We start from the raw sequence: 25,329 nt of genomic DNA, 5'->3' as shown, positions 1-25,329 counted from the left end.
CGCATAATACACAAGTCAGCTGACTTTAGACGCCATTTTGTCAGCCATTTCCTACACTGATCCATTGCCAGAGTCTCTGCACGGCACGGGACGCCCCGTCTGGCCTCAGCTTCATCTGCCCGGGCTTGATAAACAGGAGCGGACTCTGCACACACGGTACCCGGGTGGATGAGAGACAGTCTAGCGGGTCGGTCGGCACCCACTAGACCTCTGCAAGGCGCTTGGCCCCGCGGGACAGAAGCGGTACAAGTCACAGACCAGACATGGCTTTGAAGATTGTCAAAGGGAGCATCGATCGGATGTTCGATAAAAATCTTCAGGATTTAGTACGTGGCATTAGGAATCACAAGGAAGATGAGGTAAAACGATCAAACAGCAATCACTGTCACCTGGAATATTTTTAACTTCACCTTTATAAATGTTTCTAAGTCACAGCACACCTTGTCTTTACCGTTATCGTTGACCAGCTAGCTAACGTTAATAGCTACCGTTGGGCAAGCTGGTCAGCTAACGTTAGCGTCCGCTCAGTCATTTCACCCGCTGGCTAACAGCTACTCAAAACAGTCGTTCTCAAGGGCTAGTGCAGCCGACTAAAAACTAATTTAACGTTTGCTAAATAACAGGTTGCTAAGCACACGGTTGCTAAATTTATAGTAACGTTACATGTCGGGTTTTAAGCAGGTTATTGTAGAGTTGTTACTAACAGCTAGCTAACCTAGCTAACTGAGAGCCAGTTAGAGGAAGCAGCTCGCCAGTTTATCATAATTTACCAGATGACTCTTCTGCATCATACCTGACGATGCTGCTACTGTCAGCACCCTTACCAATAAGCAACTGCTAATAACCTTAAAATTTGCTGGCTTTTAGGGACTGCTTCGTTTGGGGATAAATACCCAGAGGTCCGAGCTTTGGCAATGGTAGTTGTCTCTTATAGGAGTTCAGGACATCAGAGTCACTTGACTGTTGTATTGAGGTGATGCTCTGGTGACAGTATCTTCTCCTTGTAAATCTTTAATCTTTTAAATTCAAATACGAGCACTCTGGGTGCTGCTGTTAATCTGTGTCTTATATAAACTGGCAAATCATGTGATATGAGTCAGTCGGCATCTCGTTTTGAACACCCCACCGGTGATTGAAAGTGATGTCATCCCTGTCACAGCTCTGCCTGTGGGTGAGGACGGGCTCCTGGCTACATGGCAGCACCAGACCTGAGTGGGAGTAGGGTGGGATGGGCCATTAGAGGGCACTGTTTGGGGCAGCCACGTTTCCATCTCTAACATCAGCCTTGTCCTCTTAAAAGCTCTGCGTTGGCTGTGTCTAATCCTGTTCCTTCTGTAAAAATTGTATGTCAAGCAGTAACACAAGGTGACTGTAAAGCAGGATCCGAGGGTTGCTGTCACACAGAGCTGCAGAACTGTGTGCACCTGTCTCAAGCTGTAGGTCAGGTGTGAAATGTAGAGCTAGCGTGTCTGACCTGAGGGTAGCTTTTGGATGCAATTTCATTCTCAATGTGGCAGGTTTGTCCAGCTTACCATTTCATCAGGAAACAGTTTACATGCAGGGGCTAAAACAGCAAGCAGAATTAGCTATATTCACACTGTCCTGTGGTATAATTTTATCTGTGTTGTGCCTTTATGATTTTCATTATAAAAAAAAATACGCACTCAGATTAGCTATTCTGTACTAGGCCGTCAGTGCTTGATCTCTTGATTCAGTGTGTGGTCTACTAAGCTGTTCTCCAGTGGTAACCCAACCTAGGCAGCCTAGATAAGGTGGTGGTTGCCCAGTCAACAGTGGAGAGTTTGCTGAAATATTCATACACTGTGTGTGTGTGTATGTGTGTCTACACCTAAGTGTGTGTTGACTTTTTCCTGGCCAGCCCACAGTTTCTCATGCACTCTGTTTGTTTTTCATGTGTGTGCTGACTCTTTGCACGGTCCATTCATTCACTCACTCTCCATCCCACGCCTTTGGAACAGCAGGCGTATTGAAGAAAGGTGTGAGGATGTCCAAAGTATAAATCAAGGAGATCACTAGCAAGGAATTTAGGGCTATTTGTAATCGTTGTCTGTTAAAAGAAAAGGTATAGCACTAGTTAGCATCAGCTAACACTGAGCCAGGTCATTCTCTACCTAGAAAGTACAGGCCTTGCTGTACATGTCCACATTAGCTTGCTTTACTGACAGAAAGGTTGTCTGTGTTGGACCTTTGACAACTATTTCAGATATTTCAATGGTTCTGAATTGGCCATTGAAGAAGAGTGCGATGGAGAAGCACTGAGTGTGTCTGGCGATGGTGTGTTGAATCCCTCCCTGCCTGGCCTCCAGCCCTGCTAGCCACAGTTTCTCCGAGAGCAGCATCAGAACACCCACCCCCTCCTCGTCTCATGACTGCGCACACATGACCAGCACACTCTCACAGTCTACAACTATATGTGTGTGTTTGTCTTGCAAGGGTGCTCCTCTTAACAATGACTGACTGATTGCCCTTTCTACAGGTTTCACAGAGTTTATTCCTCTGGTTTCACTATTTCAGGAAATCATGTGTACTATAGCAGGCATTAAAAGAGCAGCTATGGTTTTTTTCACTCATTCATTCAGGCATGAGGCTCCTGGAAACACTCATTTGTTAAAATGCTTTGGTGAATGGCAGAGCTTTTAAGTCACCCATTACCTTTTAGACCTGAATAAAGCAACCTGTGTTTAGCAACTGTGTAATTAGAGTGATACAGATTAATCTTTTACTCATGATCTCGTTTAATTTTTTTTTTGGTCTGCAAGCATGGACAGTTTGTTCTCGGACCTGAACTGTTTAAGCAAGTGTAGCATGTATTTTTTTTAACTGTGTTCCTGCCATCAGGCCACACCTGATGACAATCTAACATGCAAGTAGTGGCATTTAATGTTTGCCAGTAACAGCCATGAGGGAAGAAAGTGATTTAAACTGCAACTTAGGCCAGGGCTTTAAAATGATATATTTCAGCAGTCAAATGGCACAGCTGTGGAACATACTATGACACAAGTCATGAATTTGATGTTTTTTAGGTTTGCTATAATTTTGAATCCCTTAACCAATGATTCATGACTTGCATTTGACCTGGTACTTTCCCTATCCCCATAATGGAAGAAGTTTGGATAATGCTAGAGTCATATTAAGATGAAGCCTGCATTATGACTTTACAATGTTTAGGATTTGCCTGACTTGACTTGGGACTTTCATAACAGTTATTCAGCTCCACCTCTTGCGGCTAGCATCTTGGATAGTAAAAACAAGCAGACCAGGTTTTTCCAGCTGTTTTCTTGTGCTTGGTACCAGCCTCCCACTCTGGATATCACTCCATATAATTTGATTTGGTGTGTGTCTGTTTGTCCTTTCTTTTGTTTCCCCTCAGGCCAAGTACATCTCCACATGCATCGATGAGATCAAACAGGAGCTCAAGCAGGACAACATCGCTGTCAAAGCCAATGCTGTGTGCAAGCTCACCTATGTAAGAACACCCTACACCTTCATATCTGACACTTCTACTTGACACACAAGCACTAATAAACTTACAGATAGTCGCTGTCTGTGTAACCACATCTGTGCTCCTTAGGATAAAAACACAGGTAATCTGGCTAGAGTCTCTCTGTTTCTCAATTCAATATTATGATTATGTGGTTTGGAATTTGAAGCTAAGGAAGGCAAGGAATATAATCTTATATATATTTTCTGTCTTGGGTACAATTAATTCAAAACATTAGCTAGTTAGTTGAGGGAGATTTTTTTGAGCAACCACTGAATACAATGAATTTTACCCTGCAGGTGTGGCATATTTTGTACACACACACACACACACACACACACACACACACACACACACAGTAAAATTCTGTGATGTCTTTAGAAGGGCACCACACACAGACTTCAGTCTTTTCATGTTATCTTTTCTTTTCAAAAAGTGTCATTCTGAATCAAAGGCCATTATTTCAGCTCAAGCCTTCATCAGGGGCAAAAGAAGTGACCAGTTAGAAACCTATAGAAATTATGTACAGAGTTACTTGTGAATATTTTATTTTTATAGCTGAAGATTAGTCGCTACAGAGCCAGATATCCAGAAACGGGTACTTTGTGAGAACAGTGTACATTTGCTGTTTAAATGAAAATACCCGTTCTATTTATAGCCTAGGCCTGCATTGAGGTTTAGATGGCTTGTTTCGATTGGCATCAGTGCTCTCTTTGAGAGATTTCAGCTCAAATCATTTAGCCTCTCTGTGCACCACAGGGACAGCTTAGAGGCTCTCTCCACTTTTTATTCACCCACATCTCTCTCTTTGTCTCTTTTCTGTGTTACAGCTTCAGATGCTTGGCTATGATGTCAGCTGGGCTGCTTTCAACATCGTTGAAGTCATGAGCTCCTCTAAGTTCACATACAAGGTACAACTGCAATATAATGATTAGTCTATTGCTCAGAATCCACCAAAGTGTTGATATGCTGTTGTCAGGATACTTGGGATCTTTGGTGAGGAAGTCAGAGGCTAATGACAAACACAGATGGTCTTGTCATAGATATTCTCCCCAAAAATAAATAGCACAAGGAATAATCACAGCAAATAGTTTGTCCTGTATAGGTAAATCTGTGGAACTGCTGAAAGTTGATAAATGCTTATAATAATAGCATTGTACTGAAATACACAGTTTGCAGTTGCACAGTTAAAATATGTATTGCTGTCTTTCGTACAGAGGATTGGCTACCTGGCAGCTTCACAGTGTTTTCACGAGAGCACTGATGTCATCATGCTGACAACCAATCAGATCCGAAAGGTCAGTTCCACCCTTGGTCTGTATGATTATCTCTTTTGGCTGTTATTTATCCTTCACCCAGCCTTTTCTGACTTTCTGTTTTTTTTTTATTTTTTTAATCTCTTCTCCCCCAGGATCTCAGCAGTCCCAACCAGTATGACACAGGTGTTGCCCTCACTGGCCTCTCCTGTTTTGTGACCCCCGATCTTGCTCGGGACCTGGCCAATGACATCATGACACTGGTTAGTCATGGAGTGTATGTCAAGAGGTTTACCCACAGGACTTATCCTCTTTAGTTTATTTTCCTGAGCTACAGTTCATTCCTCCCCCTTTAACCTCTCCTCCATCTTTATTTACCTCAGAGCTTTGTAGAAGATGTTAGTCTTTTTTTAATAGGTTGAACAAACTGCCTCTACAATCTTTGCTGTTTTCCCTCCCTAGATGTCCCACACTAAGCCGTACATCAGAAAGAAAGCGGTGTTGATTATGTACAAGGTGTTCCTCAAGTACCCAGAGTCCCTGCGCCCTGCTTTCCCGAGGCTTAAGGAGAAACTGGAGGATCCAGATCCAGGTATCAGGAAACGCATCGCATTCTCCATAATCCCAAAGCTTTTACACCCCCCAATTTACTCCAGTGAAGGAGAGGAAAGATTTTTGTTAGTTTTTGAGGGTTGCTCTTGCTTTTGGCCAAATATACTTTTTCTCCTTCCAGGTAGCTAAATCATAGACACTGCTGGCACTGCTGGTGACAGGCGTTCTCTGTCACCTGAACCCTGTGAATTATTCAGCAGCTAAGAATATGAGATTAAGGACGGCTCATTTGTGATTCTGTCAGGCCCTGTCTGGGAATATTCAACAGTACACAGAACTATTTTTGTTGCACAGACAAAACATCTCACAGGACATTTATCTGGCTTTATTGCTTATAACAAGGACTGTGCCAGTGGTGCTTAACTTATTTACAGTTAGTGAGTCACTTTTTACTGGTCTGAGATCCTGAAAGCTTCATCCATCTGTTGTCAAACAATATTCACCTTAACCTAAGAAACACAGTTTTTTGTAGTTATGAGTAAGAAAATGTTTTGTTAATGTTTTGTTGTTTTTTTCCCTGACTACTTGTTTTCTGCTCATCCTTGTTCATGTCTAATGTCCTCTCTCCTTTTTAGGCGTCCAGTCAGCAGCTGTAAATGTTATCTGTGAACTGGCCCGGAGAAATCCCAAGAACTACCTGTCTCTGGCTCCACTCTTCTTCAAACTCATGACCTCTTCTACTAATAACTGGGTTCTCATTAAGATCATCAAGCTGGTTAGTCAACAGGACACAGTGTTTTAAGTATTGCTGAATTGTATTGGACGCTCACAGTATTGCATCAATCATGCAGGGATAAATCCATCAGAAAAGAGGAATTGATTCTAGTTCCTCCACCAGCGGCTGGCAACATTAGACCTAATTGCAGTGAAGTCATATGACAGGTTCCGTTGCATAGAAATCTCTCATGTCAAAAGAACCACCTTGTTTTGAAACTTAAAAGTTTGCTGTACAAATATTTTATAACACATTTTCAGAAATTACTAATTTAATGCACAGAGGGTTGTCTGCAATGTGGAAAGGGTAGTTTCATTGTAGAAAACTCATTTGTTTTACTCAGTAATCTAGTTTAAATATGTCACTGCATGCTCTTTTTTTTTTTTCCCCAGTTTGGTGCACTCACACCACTCGAGCCACGATTGGGGAAGAAACTGATCGAACCTCTGACAAACCTAATTCACAGGTGAGATGAAATCCCTCAATTCTACAACTTTTTCAAAGTTTGTAAAGTTTGTAGACTGTAAAGTGTGACGTGATGGATACAACAATAATAATCTGAACTCTCTCTGTTTCTTACCTCGTCCTCTTGTCTCACAGTACCTCCGCCATGTCACTGCTGTATGAATGTGTCAACACTGTGATTGCAGGTCAGTATTGTTATTCTATAGGCAGTGTAGTGGTCTCACTCAGGTTAGTGTGTGTTTGGTATTGTAATGAATACTACTCTTTTGAATTTATTTGATTGTTTTACGTCAAATAGACATTTAAATGCTTATTATTTCTTTGCCCCTGTGTTCAGGGATAATCTCAATTCACTCATTTACAAAAATGTGGTATTCTATAGCAGTAGTGTCCTGTTTACAGAAGTATCCACATTTGCTCTTTTGCAGTCTTACTAAATGCAAAAACCATGATTTTGTAATTTTTTTGACTCCTTTAACTTGAATTTACTAATTAACTTGAAAACTGACCTTTAACTATCCTGCGGATTTTGAGAGAAATACTAAGAAGCTTTTGCCTCGTACACAAATCCCCATCTTGAGACTTGGTTGACGATCAGATCTCATTTCTTCTTTTTCCTGCGTTACAGTGTTGATTTCCTTGTCTTCTGGGATGCCCAACCACAGTGCTAGTATCCAGGTAAGCCTCTGAGGTCCACTCTTCTATCTGCACTTTAAAGTGGGTTATATGTTGATTTTAACCCTTTCCACTCCAGTTGAATCACAATGCATGCTTTCAGCAGTTTCTCTCTTTTGACGTCGGTCTGTCTAACATAGTCTGATGTCAGACAGGCAGTTTTTTTTCTTGCTTTCAGTCCTTGTGACTGTCAGAAATGCAAAAAAGCCTTTTCGCAGCATCAAATATAGGCCCCATTTCACCCACTTTTGTTTATCCCCTTTATGTTTTTTGAATTGTGCCCGTATTGCAAGACTGAAACTGGTGTGGAAAGGTTCACGGTGATGTTAATGGCTCTCCACTTCTTCCCCTCTCCCCCTCTCTCCCTCAGCTCTGTGTGCAGAAACTGCGAATCCTGATAGAAGACTCGGACCAGAACTGTGAGCCCTCTGTCAATGCCTGCAGTGTGTCATTTTCTCATTGTCTGCGTGTTTCTGACTATGGAACAGTCCAACCGTTTAGACGACAATAACATAGACCCCCTTACTCTGGATAACTCGAACATCTCTACCTTCCCACTCTCAATTAGATTGCCTGCTTGGAATACCATTTCACTTAAGTCACATCCACACAAAACCCATGTTGGACAGAGAAAATGAGCAACTCACAGGTTGTTTTTCCCCAGTTTGTTGCTGTGATCTGGTTTTGGAAATACACACTCATGCACACTCCCAGTGGGAGCTGAGATTGCTGCATCCAGCCATTCGAGTTATCTGGATCCCCCATACATAGTTAGTTATGTGTGTGGAGTAGACTATAGACCTGTGGTGTTAATAGAGCAGACTGTGAACCTGTGGTTTAAGGTTTTCTTTATCCCTTTAAACACTTTGCAACACATTCATGAATAAAGGGGTGAGAGAATCTTTCCTGGATATTGAAGATACTTAACAAAGTCAGTAAGGTAAAGTAACAAACCTAAGGCTGTCAGAGCCCATTTAAAAGCCTTCAGTAAAGAGGGAAGAGACCATCTAGGAAGCTCATTGCTCAAAAATATTTTATGCAAGCAAAATACATTTATAACATTTAAGTTTCATTTAGATGGCTGAAAGTCTGGACATACTCGCAGTATCATGCTTTAGTGCACTAGCTGTATTATAGTGTACTTAAATAAGAAAGTAAATTACCATTAAGTCTGTGTTTTAGATGCAAAATTTTTATCTGTTGCTGCAAGCAACAGATGCATTAGGTGTATTCTTCTTTTGTGTTGACTATGGACACAAAGTGCAGCTGTCTGAAGATTTTTCTTTAATGAACAGCAAAAACCAAGGGAAGGAATTGATTGAAGGAACCACCATAGTACACAGTCTTTGAAATGCTTGTTTACTACTCCTCACTTTTCACTGAGCAGTTTTGCCTTTAAAGTTTCACACTTTCTAGGGTATTTTTTTTTTCAAAAACATTTTTGCTGAATTGCTCCTGTCACTTTTCCTTAGCCGAGATGGATTCAGATTCAGATTCATGTCCCTGGTCACTTCTTCAATGTATTCACTGCAGGGACCAGCCTCGCCTCACCCCAAGGTCACTACAACACATGCACTTATCGATCCAGGAACCTAAGAGGCATTTGTCTCTGCCAGATTAGATGATCAACAGAATGTCATGATTCAGCAGATTTCTGAGTCAAAAAAAATTTTAGTAGGAAAAGTTGTGAGGGATACGATGGAGGATAAAGAAAGACAAAACTACTGTGACCAGTGTGGGTGTTGTCCCGTGTGTATGTGTTTGTTTGTCATTTCCATTGTTCTGTGTTTTGTGTTCCTTTCCTTTTGTGTCATTTCCATATAGCTTTTATACATTATAGTTATCTTCTATAACAGAACAGCAGCTTGTTGATACTCAATGTACATGAAAATATTGTCTATATACAGCTAGCTAGGCCTTATTGAGAAAAATGTAGTAAATGTTAATAATAGTTCTCTGTCCTTTGGAAACCATGGACCTCCAAAAAAAGCACTTTAACTAGATATCATATTTGTCACAATTAAGCAAGGATAGCCAGGTTTATACATGAATAGGATATAGGATCTTGTATAAGAAAACATCATAACAACACTTTTGTTGTTAATGCAGAGAATAGTGTCAGGTGATAGAAGTAAACATAGTTTGTCTTGGTAGAGTGCAGAGAACTAAGGGTGTAACGTATGTCTGTTTTTAAATACGCTAAAACCATTAGTGTGTATGTGTCTTTGTAGTGAAGTACCTGGGCCTGCTGGCCATGTCAAAGATCCTGAAGACCCACCCCAAGTCAGTGCAGTCTCATAAGGACCTCATCCTCCAGTGTCTTGATGACAAGGATGAGTCCATCCGCCTTAGAGCTCTAGATCTGCTCTATGGAATGGTATGGAACCCTGTTTTTTACTTACACATTACTACAGTTATTTTTTTAAATTAATGTTAAGCTTCATTGTATTGTTCATGTATTAAAAATAGTTACATATTTATTAGTAAAAGATATTTAGAGCCAGATTTGCTTTGATTCATTGTAAGTTTTTTTAGCAGGAAACCAACGTCTTCTGCTGCTGCTTGTTGAACCTGATTTGACTTGTACATTTAAATAGAATAGGTTTACCAGGCCATGATGCAGTAGCCATCCAAAGTGGCTTGTGAAATAGACAAACCAACTAGCTACTGTCAGACAATTCTGCAGGTTTGTTTATCAGTGTCGTTGTTATTTTTCAACTTCAGGTGTCATTCTATAACAGGTGAAATAAAAATTTGCCATTATGCCATATGAACACATTATCATTGTTAATTATAGAGACTAAACAGTGCATTAAGATATTGCACTTGTGCTCTTGTAGTTCAGTATTTATGATTTCTGCCCTAGAAAAACAAGTCTAGATTTTCATTAATGCTTTTAAATCCTCTCATTGTTGAACCGGTGCCTCCTCTCTCCAGGTATCCAAAAAGAACTTGATGGAGATTGTAAAGAAGCTGATGCTGCATGTGGACAAAGCAGAAGGAACCACCTACAGAGACGAACTCCTTACCAAGATCATTGACATCTGCAGCCAGAGCAACTACCAATACATCACCAACTTTGAATGGTCAGTCTCTTAGCCAGTAACTCCACACAAGCCTTGTCTTACTTTTCACACCCCAAATTTTTGGTAGATGTTATTTGCCACTTTGGTACATGTTATCGAACTGCACGTCTTCATATCTTCTTGACAGGTATATCAGTATCCTGGTGGAGCTGACCCGATTAGAGGGCACGCGACATGGCCATCTTATCGCCTCTCAGATGCTGGATGTTGCTATTCGGGTCAAAGCCATCAGGGCCTTTGCTGTTGCCCAGATGGCCACTCTGCTGGACAATGCCCACCTGCTCACCGGCAACATGCAGCGAAACGGCATCTGTGAAGTCTTGTATGCAGCAGCCTGGATCTGCGGCGAGTTCTCCGAGTATGTTGATTTTTCCCATTGTGATGCTTGCATGTTAAGACTGGTGTAAGACGCAAGTAAGCACAAAAAAGAGAGAGCGTAAAACCACTCTCCAACATAAAGTTATTTGTACTTTGTACACAGTAGGAGCTGTAAAGCAGCAGACCTACATAAAGATTTCATGAGTGTAAAATGAAAGTAATAAGATATCCCATTACCTCTTTTGTCTGTAACAGTGAACCTATGGGGAAACGACTGACGCTTTTGTTCAGATACTGTGCTTCCCACCCCTGTTTCCTTACTCTATCATTCAGCCCTGGCAGCCAAAGTGTTTTCTTTAAACGCACGAAAAGCTAATTAATCTCTCTAAATTGGACTCCAGGAATAATGGAAATGCTTCCTCTCTTCTTAGACACCTGGAGAACCCAATGCAGACGCTGGAGGCCATGTTACGGCCAAAGGTGGCCACACTACCAGGCCACATACAGGCAGTGTATGTGCAGAATGCAGCCAAGCTATTTGCCACCGTGTTGAAGAATCAAGAGGGGAACACGGACAGCACAGCCTCACAGGAGACCAGCCAGCTGATGATAGACAGGCTGCCGCTGTTTGTCCAGAGCGCCAACCTGGAGGTGCAGGAGAGGGTAAGAGAGGCACATAGTTTAAGAACCATGAGTCACATCTGGCTTTTTTTTGCCCAACCCATAGTGGAGATGCTTACTTATTACCCTTTGACCTTTGGCAGTCTCACAAGGGGACTCACTGCATACAAATTTGATAAATACCTGTGCTAATTGACATGTCTGTCTGTAGGCGTCTTGCATCCTGCAGCTTGTCAAGTACATCCAGAAACTACAGCAGAAGGACGTCGAAGTAGCGGAGGAAGTGAGCGCTCTGTTTGCTGGAGAACTAAACCCTGTGGCCCCCAAGGCACAGAAGAAAGTGCCTGTTCCTGAAGGGTACGGTAGCTCTGTACACAGGGAACACACAAACTGCAATATTACATAGTTAGACATAACTATTTTAAATCTTGTCAAATAAAATCCAAGACATTTGTTTTTACCATTGTGGTGTACCAGCAAGAATAGCATTGATAAATTTGTATGTTTGTGTTTGAGTGTTGATCTGTGAAGGGTAACTTGAGTTTGTTTCTGCAGTCTGGACCTGGATGTCTGGATCAACGAGCCTCCATCTGAGAGCGAGTCTGAGGATGAGCAGCCCAAGGCTATTTTTGCCAAGGAGGAGCCCAAACACTCCCGCCCCCGTCACACAGAGGTGGATGAGAAGGAGCTGGCAAGGGTAAGCTCGTCAATAATTGTAGCTCTGCTACAAGAATTATCATTTTATGAATTGTTCAGAGCTGCATGTTAAAAATAAAATCAGTTTTTTTTCTGTCTGAGCTGAAGCATTTGAGAGGAACATTTTTGTTCAAGTTGTCGTACCAGCTTTTTGTAAATTATTTGTGTGTAAATATATGTTGTATTGTCAGTTTATTCTTTGCCCTTACATAATTTTTTTGTTCATACTTATGTTGTTTATACTTGGAAGTAATCAACACATTCATGTGATATAAAACTTAGACAAAAGCGATTATCAGTGTCGCTGTAATCAGCCATGTTCTATCTCCAAAGCAGACAATGCAAGCAATATTGACCTTTTTAGAGTTGTACTGTTAGTACATCTGGTTTCCCATGTGGTTCGCCTCTCATACTATAACTGAGGCAGACTTCTCTTTATTGATTTAATTCTTGTTGCTATTTTCCTCCCACTCCCAGAGGAGAGAAGCCAGAAAACAGGAGCAGGCTAACAACCCATTCTACATCAAGGCCTCCCCGTCCTCTCAGAAGGTGTGTTTACCAGTTATCGCTACTAGGCTTCTTTATTTATTTATGTATTCATTCATTCATTCATTCATTCATTCTCATATATTGAATAAATGTATCTAGACTAATAAAACTGTGTGTTGAGTATGTTTGAAATGGATGTTTTTTCTGTGCAGGTTTACCAGGACACCCCTGGAGTGGAGCACATCCCAGTTGTGCAGATTGACCTCAGTGTGCCTCTCAAAGTCCCAGGTGGGACACTACCACAAGACAATGTCACACTCATGACTCTGTTATGTTCAAATGTGTTACTTTTCTGCCATCGTACTAGAATGTTATGGCGATACTGTAATGGTTCAAGGCTAGTTAATTATTTAGATCTTTTTTTTCTTCCTCATTGTCTGGTCGTACCTACTCTGCTGTTGTTTCTTTTTAAATTTGGATAATTATTAAAACCTTGTCTTTTGATGGAACCCCTGTGGCTTTCTCCTGTCCCACAGGTCTGCCTATGTCTGACCAGTACGTTAAACTGGAGGAGGAGCGCCGGCAGAAAGAGAGAGCAGAGAAGAAAAAGAAGGAGAAGAAGAAGAGGAAAGAAAAACGCAGTGGACGAGGGAAGAAACATGATTCAGGCCCAGAGAGTGAGGAGGACATCACACCTGCGCACATGGTTGACATAGTAACTGAGGAGATGCCAGAGGTATGCTGGAGCTGTGAAAACTTCACAACAAGTTTATAGAGAAACATTAGAATTAATGTTATGAATAGTAAGACACACATGAAAAGCCAGAAACAAGGGTCATAAAATAGGAAAAAGTATTACCGCAAACTAGTTCTTGTTTTAGTGTTGTTGAAACATTGAGCAACGTATCAGTTTTCCTAAATTAACTGATAATCCTCTTTAAATTATAATTCTGTTTACACATCACTCTGACCTTATTATTGTTCCAAGCACAGTAATTCCAACTGCAAGGAACTGCAAATGTATCTCAGTCAGAATTAAATAGCACAATCATTGCCCCATTTATTAGTTTCTCAGCTCTGAGACTGAAAGTCAAGGATCTCAACAGATCTCTTCATGTTTTGTGTGTGTCATGGTAATAGATTCATTTAGAAAGAGATTAAGATATTGTTTTACTGATTCCACCTTCTCGTTGCTTCAGAATGCCTTACCCAGTGATGATGATGACAAAGACCCCAATGACCCTCACAAAGCCCTGGACATCGACCTGGACAAGTGAGTCTGCACTGTGTAGATCCTAATTCTACAAATCTGATCTGATCATCAATTTTAGTGCCCAATGTTTAAACCCATGATTTACATGTGTAACTAAGCCAATCAACCAGTCATTGAAACTTTGGTTTTCAGTCCAAAGCTGAAAAAGCAGAGGAACACTGAAGCATGTCATTGTTTTTAATCTGGACGTTTTCTCATCTTAAGTAATTCATTCCTGATTATATCTTGAGTTTCCTGGCCACAGCGTCACGGCCAATGTGACTTGGCCCTTTCCCTCCTCTGACCCCTCCTTATGGCGTTGTGCTTTCTGCTTCCTCTTTTCTATGCCTACACACACCCATTACTGCCTCTCTCTGCGGGCAGCTTATTGGAAACGGCTGGGCGCAGGTGAGTAGCACCCCAGCCACAGGACTTGGGCTTCAACGTGTACAAAGACTGCCTCTATGCCTTTCTCTTTCTCTGTCTACTAATAGCTGTCTTGCTCTTCTCATTAACATAGCTGTCCTTCCTTCTCATTTGAAATTTGCAGTACCCGCTTCCTCTTTTTGCTCTTCTTTTCTTGTATTTTCAGTATCTTTTGTTTAATTGTAGCCTTTGACCTAGTATAGTATTGAGCATCCCTTTTCCCTTACCATTCTTCCTTTTTTTTTAACCTCTATAAGCTTGACAATATCAGCAGCTGATTCTAAATAAACTGCTCTATAATTTTTCTGCCCTTTCAAAGAAGAAATGTTCTCTTTAATTTGTTTGATAAAACTGACATAGTTTCATTAAAAAAAAAAACAGTTTTTAAGTGGCTGCTGCTGATCTTTTCAGGACTAAATCTTTCACCACCTGTCCTCATGGGATAGGCTCCTAAAAGCATTTTAGCACTTGTTTTTCTTGGAAAAGATTATCGGCATCAACATGCTTTTAGGAAACATATCCCAGGGGTTAGGTCCTATAATTGTTTTGCTCAAACTTCCCCGATCCTCCTCAGTTGAGTTTGTTAGACTAGCCATGCCTCCAGATTCTCACCAGCTATTTGCTGCTCCTTGCCTGGCCTTGGTGGAAATGACAAGCACATGTGCCCTTAGACCAACTCTATAATTTAAGTAATTGAAAATTATTTTCATAGCATTGGGTCAAACCCAAGTTTTAGACTAAGCAATGAAGAAGAGTAGCAGTTGTGCAGGAGACTTGTCCAGAAACATCTGGAGGAGACTGTCTGATGTACATTTATGTCCATATCTGTAATTTATTTTACAGAAAATTGACCTCAGTAGTAATAACTCTGTCACATTTTTGGGATGTTTGTCAGTTAGGTGACTGCAGGCTTTTTGCTGTTAGTTTTACTGTGGACTTCTCAGTCTCTGAAATGTGTGTCACGGATGTCTCTTTACTTTAAGATCAATCTAAGAAACTGCTGTTACTGCTGGGTTAGACATCATCATCATTATTATTATGTAGACAATCATATACACACTGATCTTGATCTTCTCCTCTTGAAAAATGGTGTAAAGCTATAATGGAAAAAATAAGTACTATTACTACTACTGTTACTAATGTGAGAGCAGTAGAATGTGTTTATACAAAAGAGCCAGCAGGGGGCTGCAGTCAGTATGGTTACTGCTTACATGGGTCAGGCTTTGGGGAAATAAACTTGACTGCTCATATCAGTTCAATATGGAGGAATTTATTAGTGTAGTTTCTAGCTGTCTGGGAATGTCCAGTGCTTCCAGCTGTGCCAGAGGAATGGCTTAACTCAACGCTTTGAATGAGACCGGGCTGCTGCACAGTGCAGAAGATGTGCCTGAATACAGCACACTGCTGCACCCTATAAGCCTTGTTCACCTTCTCTAACAAATTAATACTCACTATAAGACTGAAGAAAAATTAAAAATATTTTTCAGATGATGGCACTAACTCCAGATGGACCATAATCACCTTGTAAGTGCTCATCCAAGCAAAGTTCAAATGTATGTCTATCCTGTTTTGTTTGTCCAGGCCTCTTGGAGACAATGAGAAGCTACCAGTCCGGGCACACCGTGCAGCAGAGGCTCCAAAAAGCCCAGCAGAAGATGGAGACGCAGAGAGTGCTGCCACAGAGGAGCCCAAGAAGAAAAGCAGCAAGGAAAAGAGGGAGAAGAAGAAGGATAAAGACAGGGATAGGAAGGTGGGGTTGAAATCCTTTTTTATCTTAAGGGTTATCTTTCTTTCTCACTGGAAACCACTCTTGCCTCATTCTGTCTAGCTGACAAAGCTGCTTCTTAAAACCAGTAATTCAGATTTATGCAGCGGTTTAAGCGAGGGGAGAACAACAAGGAGCTGTCAACCTCAGATGCCTCAGAGGTTGTGTTTCTCAACCGTACTGTGACACAGAGCTGAATTTATTCTCCTGTTTTTGCAGAAGAGCAAAGAGGAGAAGAAGAAGAAAAAACACAAACATGAAGAAAAGGAGGAGGATCTCCTCGGGGGTCAGGCGGACGAGCCTGTGGTCCAATCAGAAGAAACCACTGAGGTGGCAGCACTGCCCACTTCCACCACTGCTGAGGTATGCCCTTGTAAAAGGGTGGAGCAGAGCTGTTTTCTACCTAGTAACAGAGTTTGTGTCTAATGTTTTATTTAACACCAAAACCTGATTTGAAAAATTGTAATTAAAATTGGCTTTAAAATACTGTCATATTTAGTCAGTGTACAAATGTACAATTTCTGCTTAAAGGTTACATGCAAACAAATATCTTTGATCATTTTCATTGACTCAGCACTTCCATTGCTTCTTCCCGGCCTCTCTTTCAATCAGCGTTAGTGATCAAGTATCAGTTTCCTCGTAGCTGACTGCACAGTGTTTTGCCAAATACTTGATTTATTCATGAAATAGAACAGTGTAATCTCTGTATCCATTTTCATGAATAGTAGTAAGATACACAACCGTTTTGGCCCTCACCCCTCTCACCTCCTCGCATTCCTTTCCCTCCCTTCCTCTTCTAGGTTTCGGATCTGGATTTCTGGCTCTCAAATGCTCCAGTGCCCTCTAACACCCAGGTGGAGTCGCCCCCCTCTCTCGCCCTCTCTATCTCCTTATGCCCCTCAGTTCCTCAGTTAACACATTCCTTGTTCATAACTCCATGTTTTATTGATCTACCTCATACGTTGGTTTTTGCCATGTGCTCTCCCTGTATTGCTTCTCGATACGGATCAGTTGGTTTTTTTTTTTTTCTCATCTTCCACACGTCAACTCTATGACACGACTTCCTCTCTTTCACAGGTCACATAACACTTTCCTCTCTCATTCTCCAGCCTCCCTCTGTTTTCTAGCATGTGTGTCTGTATGTGTGTTTGTCTCACAATGCCAGTGGTTCTCTTCCTCAGCTTTTGTTTTGCTCGCTGGATGTCGTGTCGGTCTTGAGGTCAAAGTGATTGTTGTTGTGTTGGTGATAAGTGCGCGCAGGTTGCCTGAGGTTCCCTGGAATCTGGCCTGGAGTCGGTTCTTTTTGTTCTTGTCACCACCGTGTCACCACATGTGTTCTCTGACTGCTTCCTCTGTGGTCACACGTGGGGTTGTGCTTGCCTTTGTTGCTGTTTGACCTTTTTAGTGTGACAACTATTCATACAGAAACAGAAAACACCCTTTAAGAAGATTTTAGAAAACATTCTTGGACAGAGTCTAGTTACTACCTGTTAAACCACATTATGTTGCTTTTGACATTAAACATGGGTATTATTGCAGACTTTGCACCTTCCATAGTGTCTCAACAGAACATGTATTTAGTAAAACCAGGTCTGTCAGGCTTTTTAACTTTGGTTTTGAGGAATGCTGTTTTTACGTTTCTGCCCCAAAGTAAAAGAATTGACCTAGAAACATGACCTCTCAAAGACATGCCTCAACATGTCTTTGTGGAAGACTTGTTTTTGTATTGGCTGTCACGCTAGCATAACATCAGAATTAGCCCCAGAGAGCTTACACTAGTATATTGATAGGCTGTCAATAGGCTCTATAATATGCAGCAGCAGCTTGTATGGCTGGTTAGTACAGTCTAGCATACATACATCATTCTTGTTGGTTTCTCAGGCAGGCTCATTTGTGGTATAGCTCATTTGACTGTTCAGTATTGTTGCATGTGACACTTTTGGTTAAGCCTATCAGGTTTGTGTTTGTGGTATCACAGACCTCCATAAGGTGCAGTTGATCATGAATGACTTTTGTATGAATGAGAGAACTCACTAATTTCACTGACCTTTATCAACACAGAAATGGCAGAAGCCACTATAGGTATTACATGCTGTGGTTGCTCTTGCTAATGCCTTTATGTGTGTGGTGGTGTGTGTGTGTGTGTGTGTGTGTGTGTGTGTGTGTGAACAGGAAGCAGCAACAGTAGCAGCAGCAGCAGAAGCAGCCCCCGTGCCCAAGGTGGCCCTGGGCACAGCGCCAGACTCGGAGCCTGATGAGCCCAAAGACACTGAGGAGGACACTGTGAGTCACCACTGATGATGCGATAATTGCAAAGTAGAAAGTTTGGCTGTGGTGCTAGAGATCCCAGTTCGCTGTGACCTGACAGGATGCAGTACATTGGCAGCTCTTCTTTTTCTCACAAGTCTGTGTAAATGATGTACCAGAGACCTGCCAGTTCTAATGTGGTCTCTGGAGGAATATTTGTACCAGTAGCCAGATTTCATTACAGATTCAGTTTGAGTGTCTGGGTTTTCTCATAAATTGTCTCCATGTTCTTTGTGGGTTTTCAATGATAAGAAGTCCTCCAAACACAAGAAGAAGAAGCAGAAAAAGGAGAAGGAAGAGAAGGAGAAAAAAAAGAAGAAGAAGCATCATCACCATCACCACCACAGTGATGGAGGGGGAGAGGAGTCGGTGCAGAATGGCACTGTGGAAGAGGAGGAGCCTCTGCCAGTCAGTGGTTGTTTTTGATTTTTTTTTTAGATCAGCATTAAACTGCCAGACCTCCACAAGAAGTGTTAATGAAAACATTCAGCACACACTATGAGCATGTGAGGGATGATTGAATTGCCTGTGGAATTTTCACTTACCTGAAACAGAAATACCACAGAGGTTATTAACTTTCTGTATGATCTTTCAAAAAGTTGAGCTGGACAACTCATCTCCTTCTACTTTAGGCCACAAACTTATCAGTCACCCCTTGTAACTCATGCATGTTTTTATTTTTTGCATTGATAAAGTAAAAAGAAGCATTTTAATGATCCAATCTAGCGTTGTTCCAATCAGTCGAGTGAGACCCACGTCATAATGATATCTATGACTCAGTGTTTTCGTCATTGCAACAAATAATGATTTCTGAATTAGATAAGTAAAAAGTAAATTAGCATCCTTGCGTCAGTCTGTACTTTTCATCTTGACTTAGTATTGCCTTTGGGGGAAAAACAAGTCACTGACCTCAAAGCCACTAAACCTAATGCTGCATGTAGGCAGTAGAATTTATCATTGTTCTGGTCTGATCAAGCTCCCACTCTTAAAACCCACTACCTCCTGTAGACACACACACACTGCCTTGCTTGTAATGCATCGGCCAGGGAGAAGCAGCTCCTGTTGCCTAGTTAGCATACTGAGTGACAGAGAATGCCTGATCTGACCTCAGCTCTTCTCTCCTTTCAGCCCATGTCCAATTACTGCCTGTTGGCTGAGAACTCCTACATCAAGATGGTGAGTGAGGGCCACTGTGATGCTGCTGAAGGAGGGTCTTCTAGCATTGTGCTTGGAAAATTCAGTTTTTCTGTCAATATTTTCACTGTTTTGCCACCATTTTCAATTCAATTCAATTTCATTTATATGGCACCTTCCACAATCAAAATTGTCTCAAAGCGCTTAAATTTGTGTTTGGCCTCATTTTGGTCATAACATTATTTATTATAATAATTAAATTTATGTTAATATCAGATTTGCTTGCTAGAGGACAACATACAGCTTTGTCTGATTACTGAAAAGGAGGAATGTATTTGATGGACCACAGGGGATGTTTACCCTCTGTCGACTCAGTTCTTAGGTTGTATTGTTGTATTACTGCATACCCATATCTCTGCAGTAAAATTAATCATTAAAATGTTATAACCAATGGTAAAATCCAGGTTGGTGAAACACCTGAATTTTTCCTTGACACAGACCCAATTCTAACCTTTACACAGTTCTTCTGCTGACAAATGTGCAAATGTTCATGTTTAGGTTACTGATACATACAAGTTATCTAAGGCAACAGTCGCAGTAAAAAAAACAAAAAAACATGCAGCTTTCTAATGTCTCTCCTTCTCTTTAAAGATGATGGAAGATGCGGATCAGGTATTGGTTAAAGTTCTGTCAGTGACAGAATATTATTAAAACTCTTCCCTAGATGTGTTTCTCTGTGTGCTTGCTGCTCTACACAGACTGGCCTCTGAGGCAGATGAGGTTAATGTGTCCACAGCACAGCAGTGTTGTATCAGTTCCTGAGAATGATTCTGTCTTGGTGATTTTTTTTTCCTTGTGCTCAGACTGGTTTCTTAGAAACTGATGTGTGCTTTGGTGTTGGGCTGATGAATGGGACTTGCTGTGTTTACTGTATGCCTTCTCTAAATAGTCATTGGTCAGTTTTTTAAAATACGAGGAGGGAGGATGAGAGCCTGAATTTAAATAGTAATTTCAGCCACAAATTATGTAATATATATGTATTTTTCCCTCTTTCTCTCTAAGGTGTATGACATCCAGGGGAACCTGCAGGATGGCAGTCAGGTCGTGGTGTCTGTTATATTTGAAAACAAGTGTGACAGTTTCCTCAAATCAATGGAGTTCAACGTTTTGGACTCTCTCAACTCCAAGCTGCAGAGGCCAGAAGGCTCGGGTCCACATGATGGCCTCACCGTCCCTTTCCAGCTTCCACCAGGTCTGATTATTAGCAGAATGTACATCTTTAATATAAGATATTTTCCAGATAGTATATTGATATTTTTTATTAAGTCTGATCACCTAACTGTAAGCTTTTCTCTTTTGTTCCAGGGGTGTCCAATGAGGCGCGATTTGTCTTCACCGTGCAGAGTATTGTGATGCCGCAGAAATTGAAGGGAACACTCACCTTCATAGTCAAGGTTAGCAGAACAACTCATACATACACAAAGGAAACGTGGTTAAAAAGAGGGTGGGAAAAATCCACGCACCAAAACAGACATGATATAAGCAGTTTCTTCTTGGGTGTTTTTTTGTATTTATTTTGCTGTTACCCATCCTAACATAAAGCAGAATAGCTGGATATTGTGGACCTGTGTAAATATAATTGTTCCCATGTTGTTGGAGGGTGGCAGGGTGGATGCAACTGAGGCTGTGTACTTAGGCAAGACAAGGAATCCAGCTCCAGTTTCATTTTGGTCACTAGTCCTTTTCTTAGGTCTCTCTACAAGTCAGTTGGTCAAAGGAGTGCCATGTTACTTTACTGTTACTGATTATCTTTATTTGTTGTTGTTGTTGTGGTGTGTTCCCACAGAATGAGGACTCCTCCACTCATGAAAAAGTGGACTTTAAACTGCACTTTACCTGCTCCTCTTACCTAATCACTACTCCTTGCTACAGGTTGGTGTTACCATTACTTTGTGCTAGATGATAAATCACAGGATTACTAAAATACATTTGATTTATCCTTGGGTGAGCATGAATATTAGCACTAAATTTAATGAAGATCTGGCTATTCGTTTTTGAGTTGTCTCAGCTCTTTGAAAACTGATTTGTTTCCGTTGTTTTTGTTTGGCCAGTGATGCATTTGCAAAACTTCTGGAGTCAGGGGATCTGAAAGGCAGCTCTGTCAGGCTGGAGGGAGTCAACATGCCCTTTCACCACCTACTGGCCAGGATCTGCTTCCATCACCACTTCTCTGGTACATATACGCCAGGACATTTGTTTTGTTTGTTTTTTTTTTTTATTGTCTCAAAGAACAGACATTTGTTCAAGTTACCAGATGGATAGAGTGCCCCACATACTGAATACAACAACAACTATTCAGAATAATTATCAGCACAATCACTTGCTATTGTTCTTAGCATTGCTGACAGTTGTGTTCCTCTTCTATGATCAGTCGTGGAGAGGATCGACTCCTGTGCCTCCATGTACAGCAGGTCTGTCCAGGGTCACCATGTCTGTCTGCTGGTCAAAACTGTAAGTAGACCAGTTTAATTCCTCCCGTATCCTCTGTTCACCAGTAAATTGAGAGATTCATGACTAACTTGTTATGGTTGCACCAGTTATAAATAAAAAAAACAGTGAGTTGTATTATAGTGTCCTTGACTTTGCCTTTCTTTCTTTCTCTCTCACTCTCCCTTTCTGTCAGTCTGGTCAGACAGTGTCCATTGACGCTAAATGTGACGAGCCGACGCTGCTTGGGAATGTGCTGGATGAGATCAAGCAGACCTTCTCTCAGTGCTGATTGTGTCTGACAGCTCCAGGGTGCCCCCAACCCGGCCACATCACCCCACCCCCCACCCCACTCCTCCCTTGCTGAAACACAACATAATCATATTACGAAACACTGCGGCTGGCAATTCCAGTATCGTCCTATTTATTAGTCCAGAGATTCGCAAGATTTCTTTCCCCCTTACCTTCTACGTCAGTGTCCCGCACTCTGTTGTTCCTCTGCACTCTGAGCTCTGTGGTCACTCCCCGACACTTGATGTTGTTTTACAGACTCGCTGTGTTCATTCTGCATCTTCTCTGCAATGCACTTTCATTTTTACTTCCTGGTTTTCGACCCCTAACAGCCACCCTTTTCCACCCCAACTCTGACTCTGTACTGAGCTCCTGTGTTTCTGGACACCGTGCATCCTCTGCTCTTTCCTGTGCACCTTTCCGCTCTCCACTCTGATGGCAACTCAGTCTGTGACAGTCATGTAATGTAATGTAGACAACTGGACTTTTGCTGTTGATGGTTGAATTGTGTTTATACTGTTTTGAAGAGTTTTGTTTTTGTTTTTTGTCTTTGGTTTGTTTTTGTTTGTTGTTTTTGTCTCAAATTTTTTTTGTTTTTTTGTCTAAAGCCTGTCTGCGCCTTTGTCTCACCCCCGTCTTCTTTCTGCTGACTTAACATCTATGTGCGTGCTGCTCAGCTGTGTAGGCCTGGTAAAAAAAAAAAAAAATGACTGACTTTCTCAAACTGGTCCTAGCTAGGAAAAAAATGGAGACTCTCACCTGCTCACCCACCTCTGACAAGGTGCCTAGAGGAGACCAGACACTGGGTGACTGGAGTGAGGATAGTGCAGAGATAAAAACCAAAGCTACATATAAGGCATGGGTCTTTGACTAGTATCAGAGCTGTTGCAGATCTGCTAGTGTTAGTTTACTGTACTGTACTTTGTACAGTAGATCATACCCTCCCACCCCACTCCCCAAAACAAGAACTCCACATGTATCATTCAAGAAGGGAGTGTATAAAAATAATTGAAAGAAACTCTGGCACCAGAGTAGAAGTGTAATGTGAGATTTCTTCAGCACAGGACAGTTTGCTGTCAGGCTAATGCCACCTTTCTCAGCCTCCTCTTCAACTCACAGCTGGAGTTGTTTGTTGTATAGAAGATGTTATATTGTTGTAATTAAACAGAAGCATACTGTTATTCTTATGAAGCCGCTATGGTGCTGACATCCCCCATTTGTGTCACCACATGGTCAAATTAGTGACAGAATAATCTGGCGTGAAGAGAGTTGCTCATGTTACATTACTGTCCTGCCTCTTTTCTCTGAAAAAGTCAAACTATGAATACTAAAGGACGATATAGTTACACTATAAAGCTTTCTGCATTTTTAAAACCAGCTTCTCTGCATATCAGGTTGCTGACGTTCTCTCTGTAAGCAGAGACTGTGAAATGGTCGATGGTTTTAGGTTCCCCTCAATCAGTATTAGGCAACGTGGTTTCCATGTTCTGTCAACAGCAGAACGGAGTTTTGTCTGTCTTCATGTGAAATCATGTGAAACATTTGCGCCTGTGCCACTTTGATGTTCGCATCACAGAAGCCGCACCCAGCTGGTGTGTACCCAGATAAATCCCCCTATGTTTCTTTTCCCTTCAGAAACTGCCTTGCCACTTCTTTTGTGCATTGACATGTTATGATGAACATGAAAGGCTATTTTTTTTTAAAGGAAATGGCCTCCTCTTAGAACAGTCCCAGAGGTACTTGATGTTTTAGTTTGTGTCATTCATGTCACTACCTGGTCCAGCACGACTTAACCTTGTAGTAGCAAGACAAAAACTGACTTGGTAGCGTCTCTTTTCATGTATACTGATAAGGCCCCTTCACATCTGTCTGTTATTGTAGATAACAACTATGATAATGATGTCTGTGACCTGAAGGTCAGGTCAGCTATTCCATGAGATCTTCTGTCCAGTTGTAGAGTCTGAATACAGAGGTGATCAGCTGTGTATCAGGAGTGTCAATAGGATATGAGTATGTATGTATTACCTGTTCCTGAAAATGACTGATATCAGCAAAACCGAAAAAAAAACAACTCCCCTGATCATACATTGTTCTAACTCTGATCATTTTCCTGTGCATATTTGATTAAAATTTGTATATTGCATGATTTGGAATGTACACTTTTTATTTCCCTTTTTTTCTGTTCCATGGACATGCTTACACAAACAAAAACTTCGTCATTCCATCTTGTTCTTTTTCTTTTTAGTCTTTTTTTTATATATAAAATTTACTTGACCATTCTCTGTTTTTGATGGTATTGTGTTTTTATCTATTCTAAGATCAGACAATTAAAAAAAACGTGATATTGTTGAATGTTTTAAATTATTAAACATAGGGGAATGAAGGGGGTTCTCTTTGCTGTCATGACACACAGGGCTTGGGGCTCCAAATAAGTTGAATAGAACGGGTCACGTGAGTGTACTGAGAGGCAACCCACTCTGTCTTAAATCTCTATCAGTTCAGTTGTAGTGAGTTATTTTATCAAGTTTGGCTTGTGACATTGAAATATACTCCTATATGACTCTGACTTTTGAAGGTCCTGTCTTTTTATTTCTCCATATTCAGTTCTCCAGCTGTATAATGTAATATGTTTTAAAGGGGACAACATAAATTATCTACATTCCCTTTAAAGAAAGTCCACCCAAATTAAAAATAAAGGCTGTAAGAACATGTTGTAGTCTTTTTTGTGTTACAGTGAACCAATAAACACACACATATGCCAAAATGTTTAATATCTTTTCTGTGTATATAACTAAGGATACAAATTGGTATCAGAATGATGTGTGTCTGGAGAAAATGTGTTGTTATATATTCTATTTATTTATTTATGCATGCATGCATGCATACACATAGATAATGTTATTGGCACATTTACATTTAACTAATACAGCGACTATAGATGTATTACTTTGAACTTCAACTCCCAGAAAGCCTTGCCTGACAGCAGAAGTAATCGAGATCTCCTTACTGATTGACAGCAAGCAGCTGAGTTGAGCAAAGTTCAACGGACAGAGTCCCTGGTTTTGGTTTTGTTGTTTCATGTACAACTAGTTAGTTTGAAAGCAAAGGTCGCTCAGGCGATTTCCCTTTTCTTCTGATAGCAAAACACCCGAAAAAGGAGACAGGCTAGCTTTCGTTAGCATCACCGCCAAGCTAAAAGTGATCAAAATAAAGCTTCCTGTGCATACTTTCA

The 25,329-nt window shown here is 41.1% G+C and overlaps 1 protein-coding gene across 3 annotated transcripts; it reads left to right on the top strand.

The window, feature by feature from the left end:
• The first annotated feature begins 56 nt into the window (after positions 1-56).
• Positions 57-24,663, top strand: ap3d1 (adaptor related protein complex 3 subunit delta 1). 3 transcript variants are annotated; one of them, XM_041041048.1, is made up of 34 exons: positions 57-359; positions 3,392-3,487; positions 4,333-4,413; positions 4,720-4,800; positions 4,914-5,021; positions 5,221-5,350; positions 5,946-6,085; positions 6,478-6,551; positions 6,686-6,735; positions 7,179-7,228; positions 7,596-7,644; positions 9,457-9,602; positions 10,163-10,311; positions 10,439-10,669; positions 11,061-11,292; positions 11,462-11,607; positions 11,806-11,947; positions 12,424-12,495; positions 12,648-12,723; positions 12,972-13,171; positions 13,635-13,708; positions 15,695-15,863; positions 16,098-16,241; positions 16,679-16,732; positions 18,051-18,161; positions 18,438-18,593; positions 19,314-19,361; positions 19,971-19,991; positions 20,382-20,571; positions 20,685-20,773; positions 21,166-21,251; positions 21,431-21,552; positions 21,751-21,830; positions 22,003-24,663. In XM_041041048.1, the coding sequence occupies exons 1-34, from the start codon at positions 264-266 to the stop codon at positions 22,096-22,098; spliced, it is 3,789 nt and encodes a 1,262-aa protein (XP_040896982.1). In that variant the 5' UTR covers positions 57-263; the 3' UTR covers positions 22,099-24,663. The 3 variants fall into 3 exon arrangements, with proteins under 3 accessions (XP_040896982.1, XP_040896984.1, XP_040896983.1); XM_041041050.1 differs by lacking the exon at positions 16,679-16,732; XM_041041049.1 differs by lacking the exon at positions 19,971-19,991.
• Positions 24,664-25,329: the final 666 nt, after the last annotated feature.

The sequence above is a fragment of the Toxotes jaculatrix genome, chromosome 6 (assembly GCF_017976425.1).
Source record: "Toxotes jaculatrix isolate fToxJac2 chromosome 6, fToxJac2.pri, whole genome shotgun sequence".
NCBI classification, from domain to species: domain Eukaryota; kingdom Metazoa; phylum Chordata; class Actinopteri; family Toxotidae; genus Toxotes; species Toxotes jaculatrix.
Note: the sequence above shows the minus strand (reverse complement) of the source record. Positions and strands in the feature narration are given on the sequence as shown.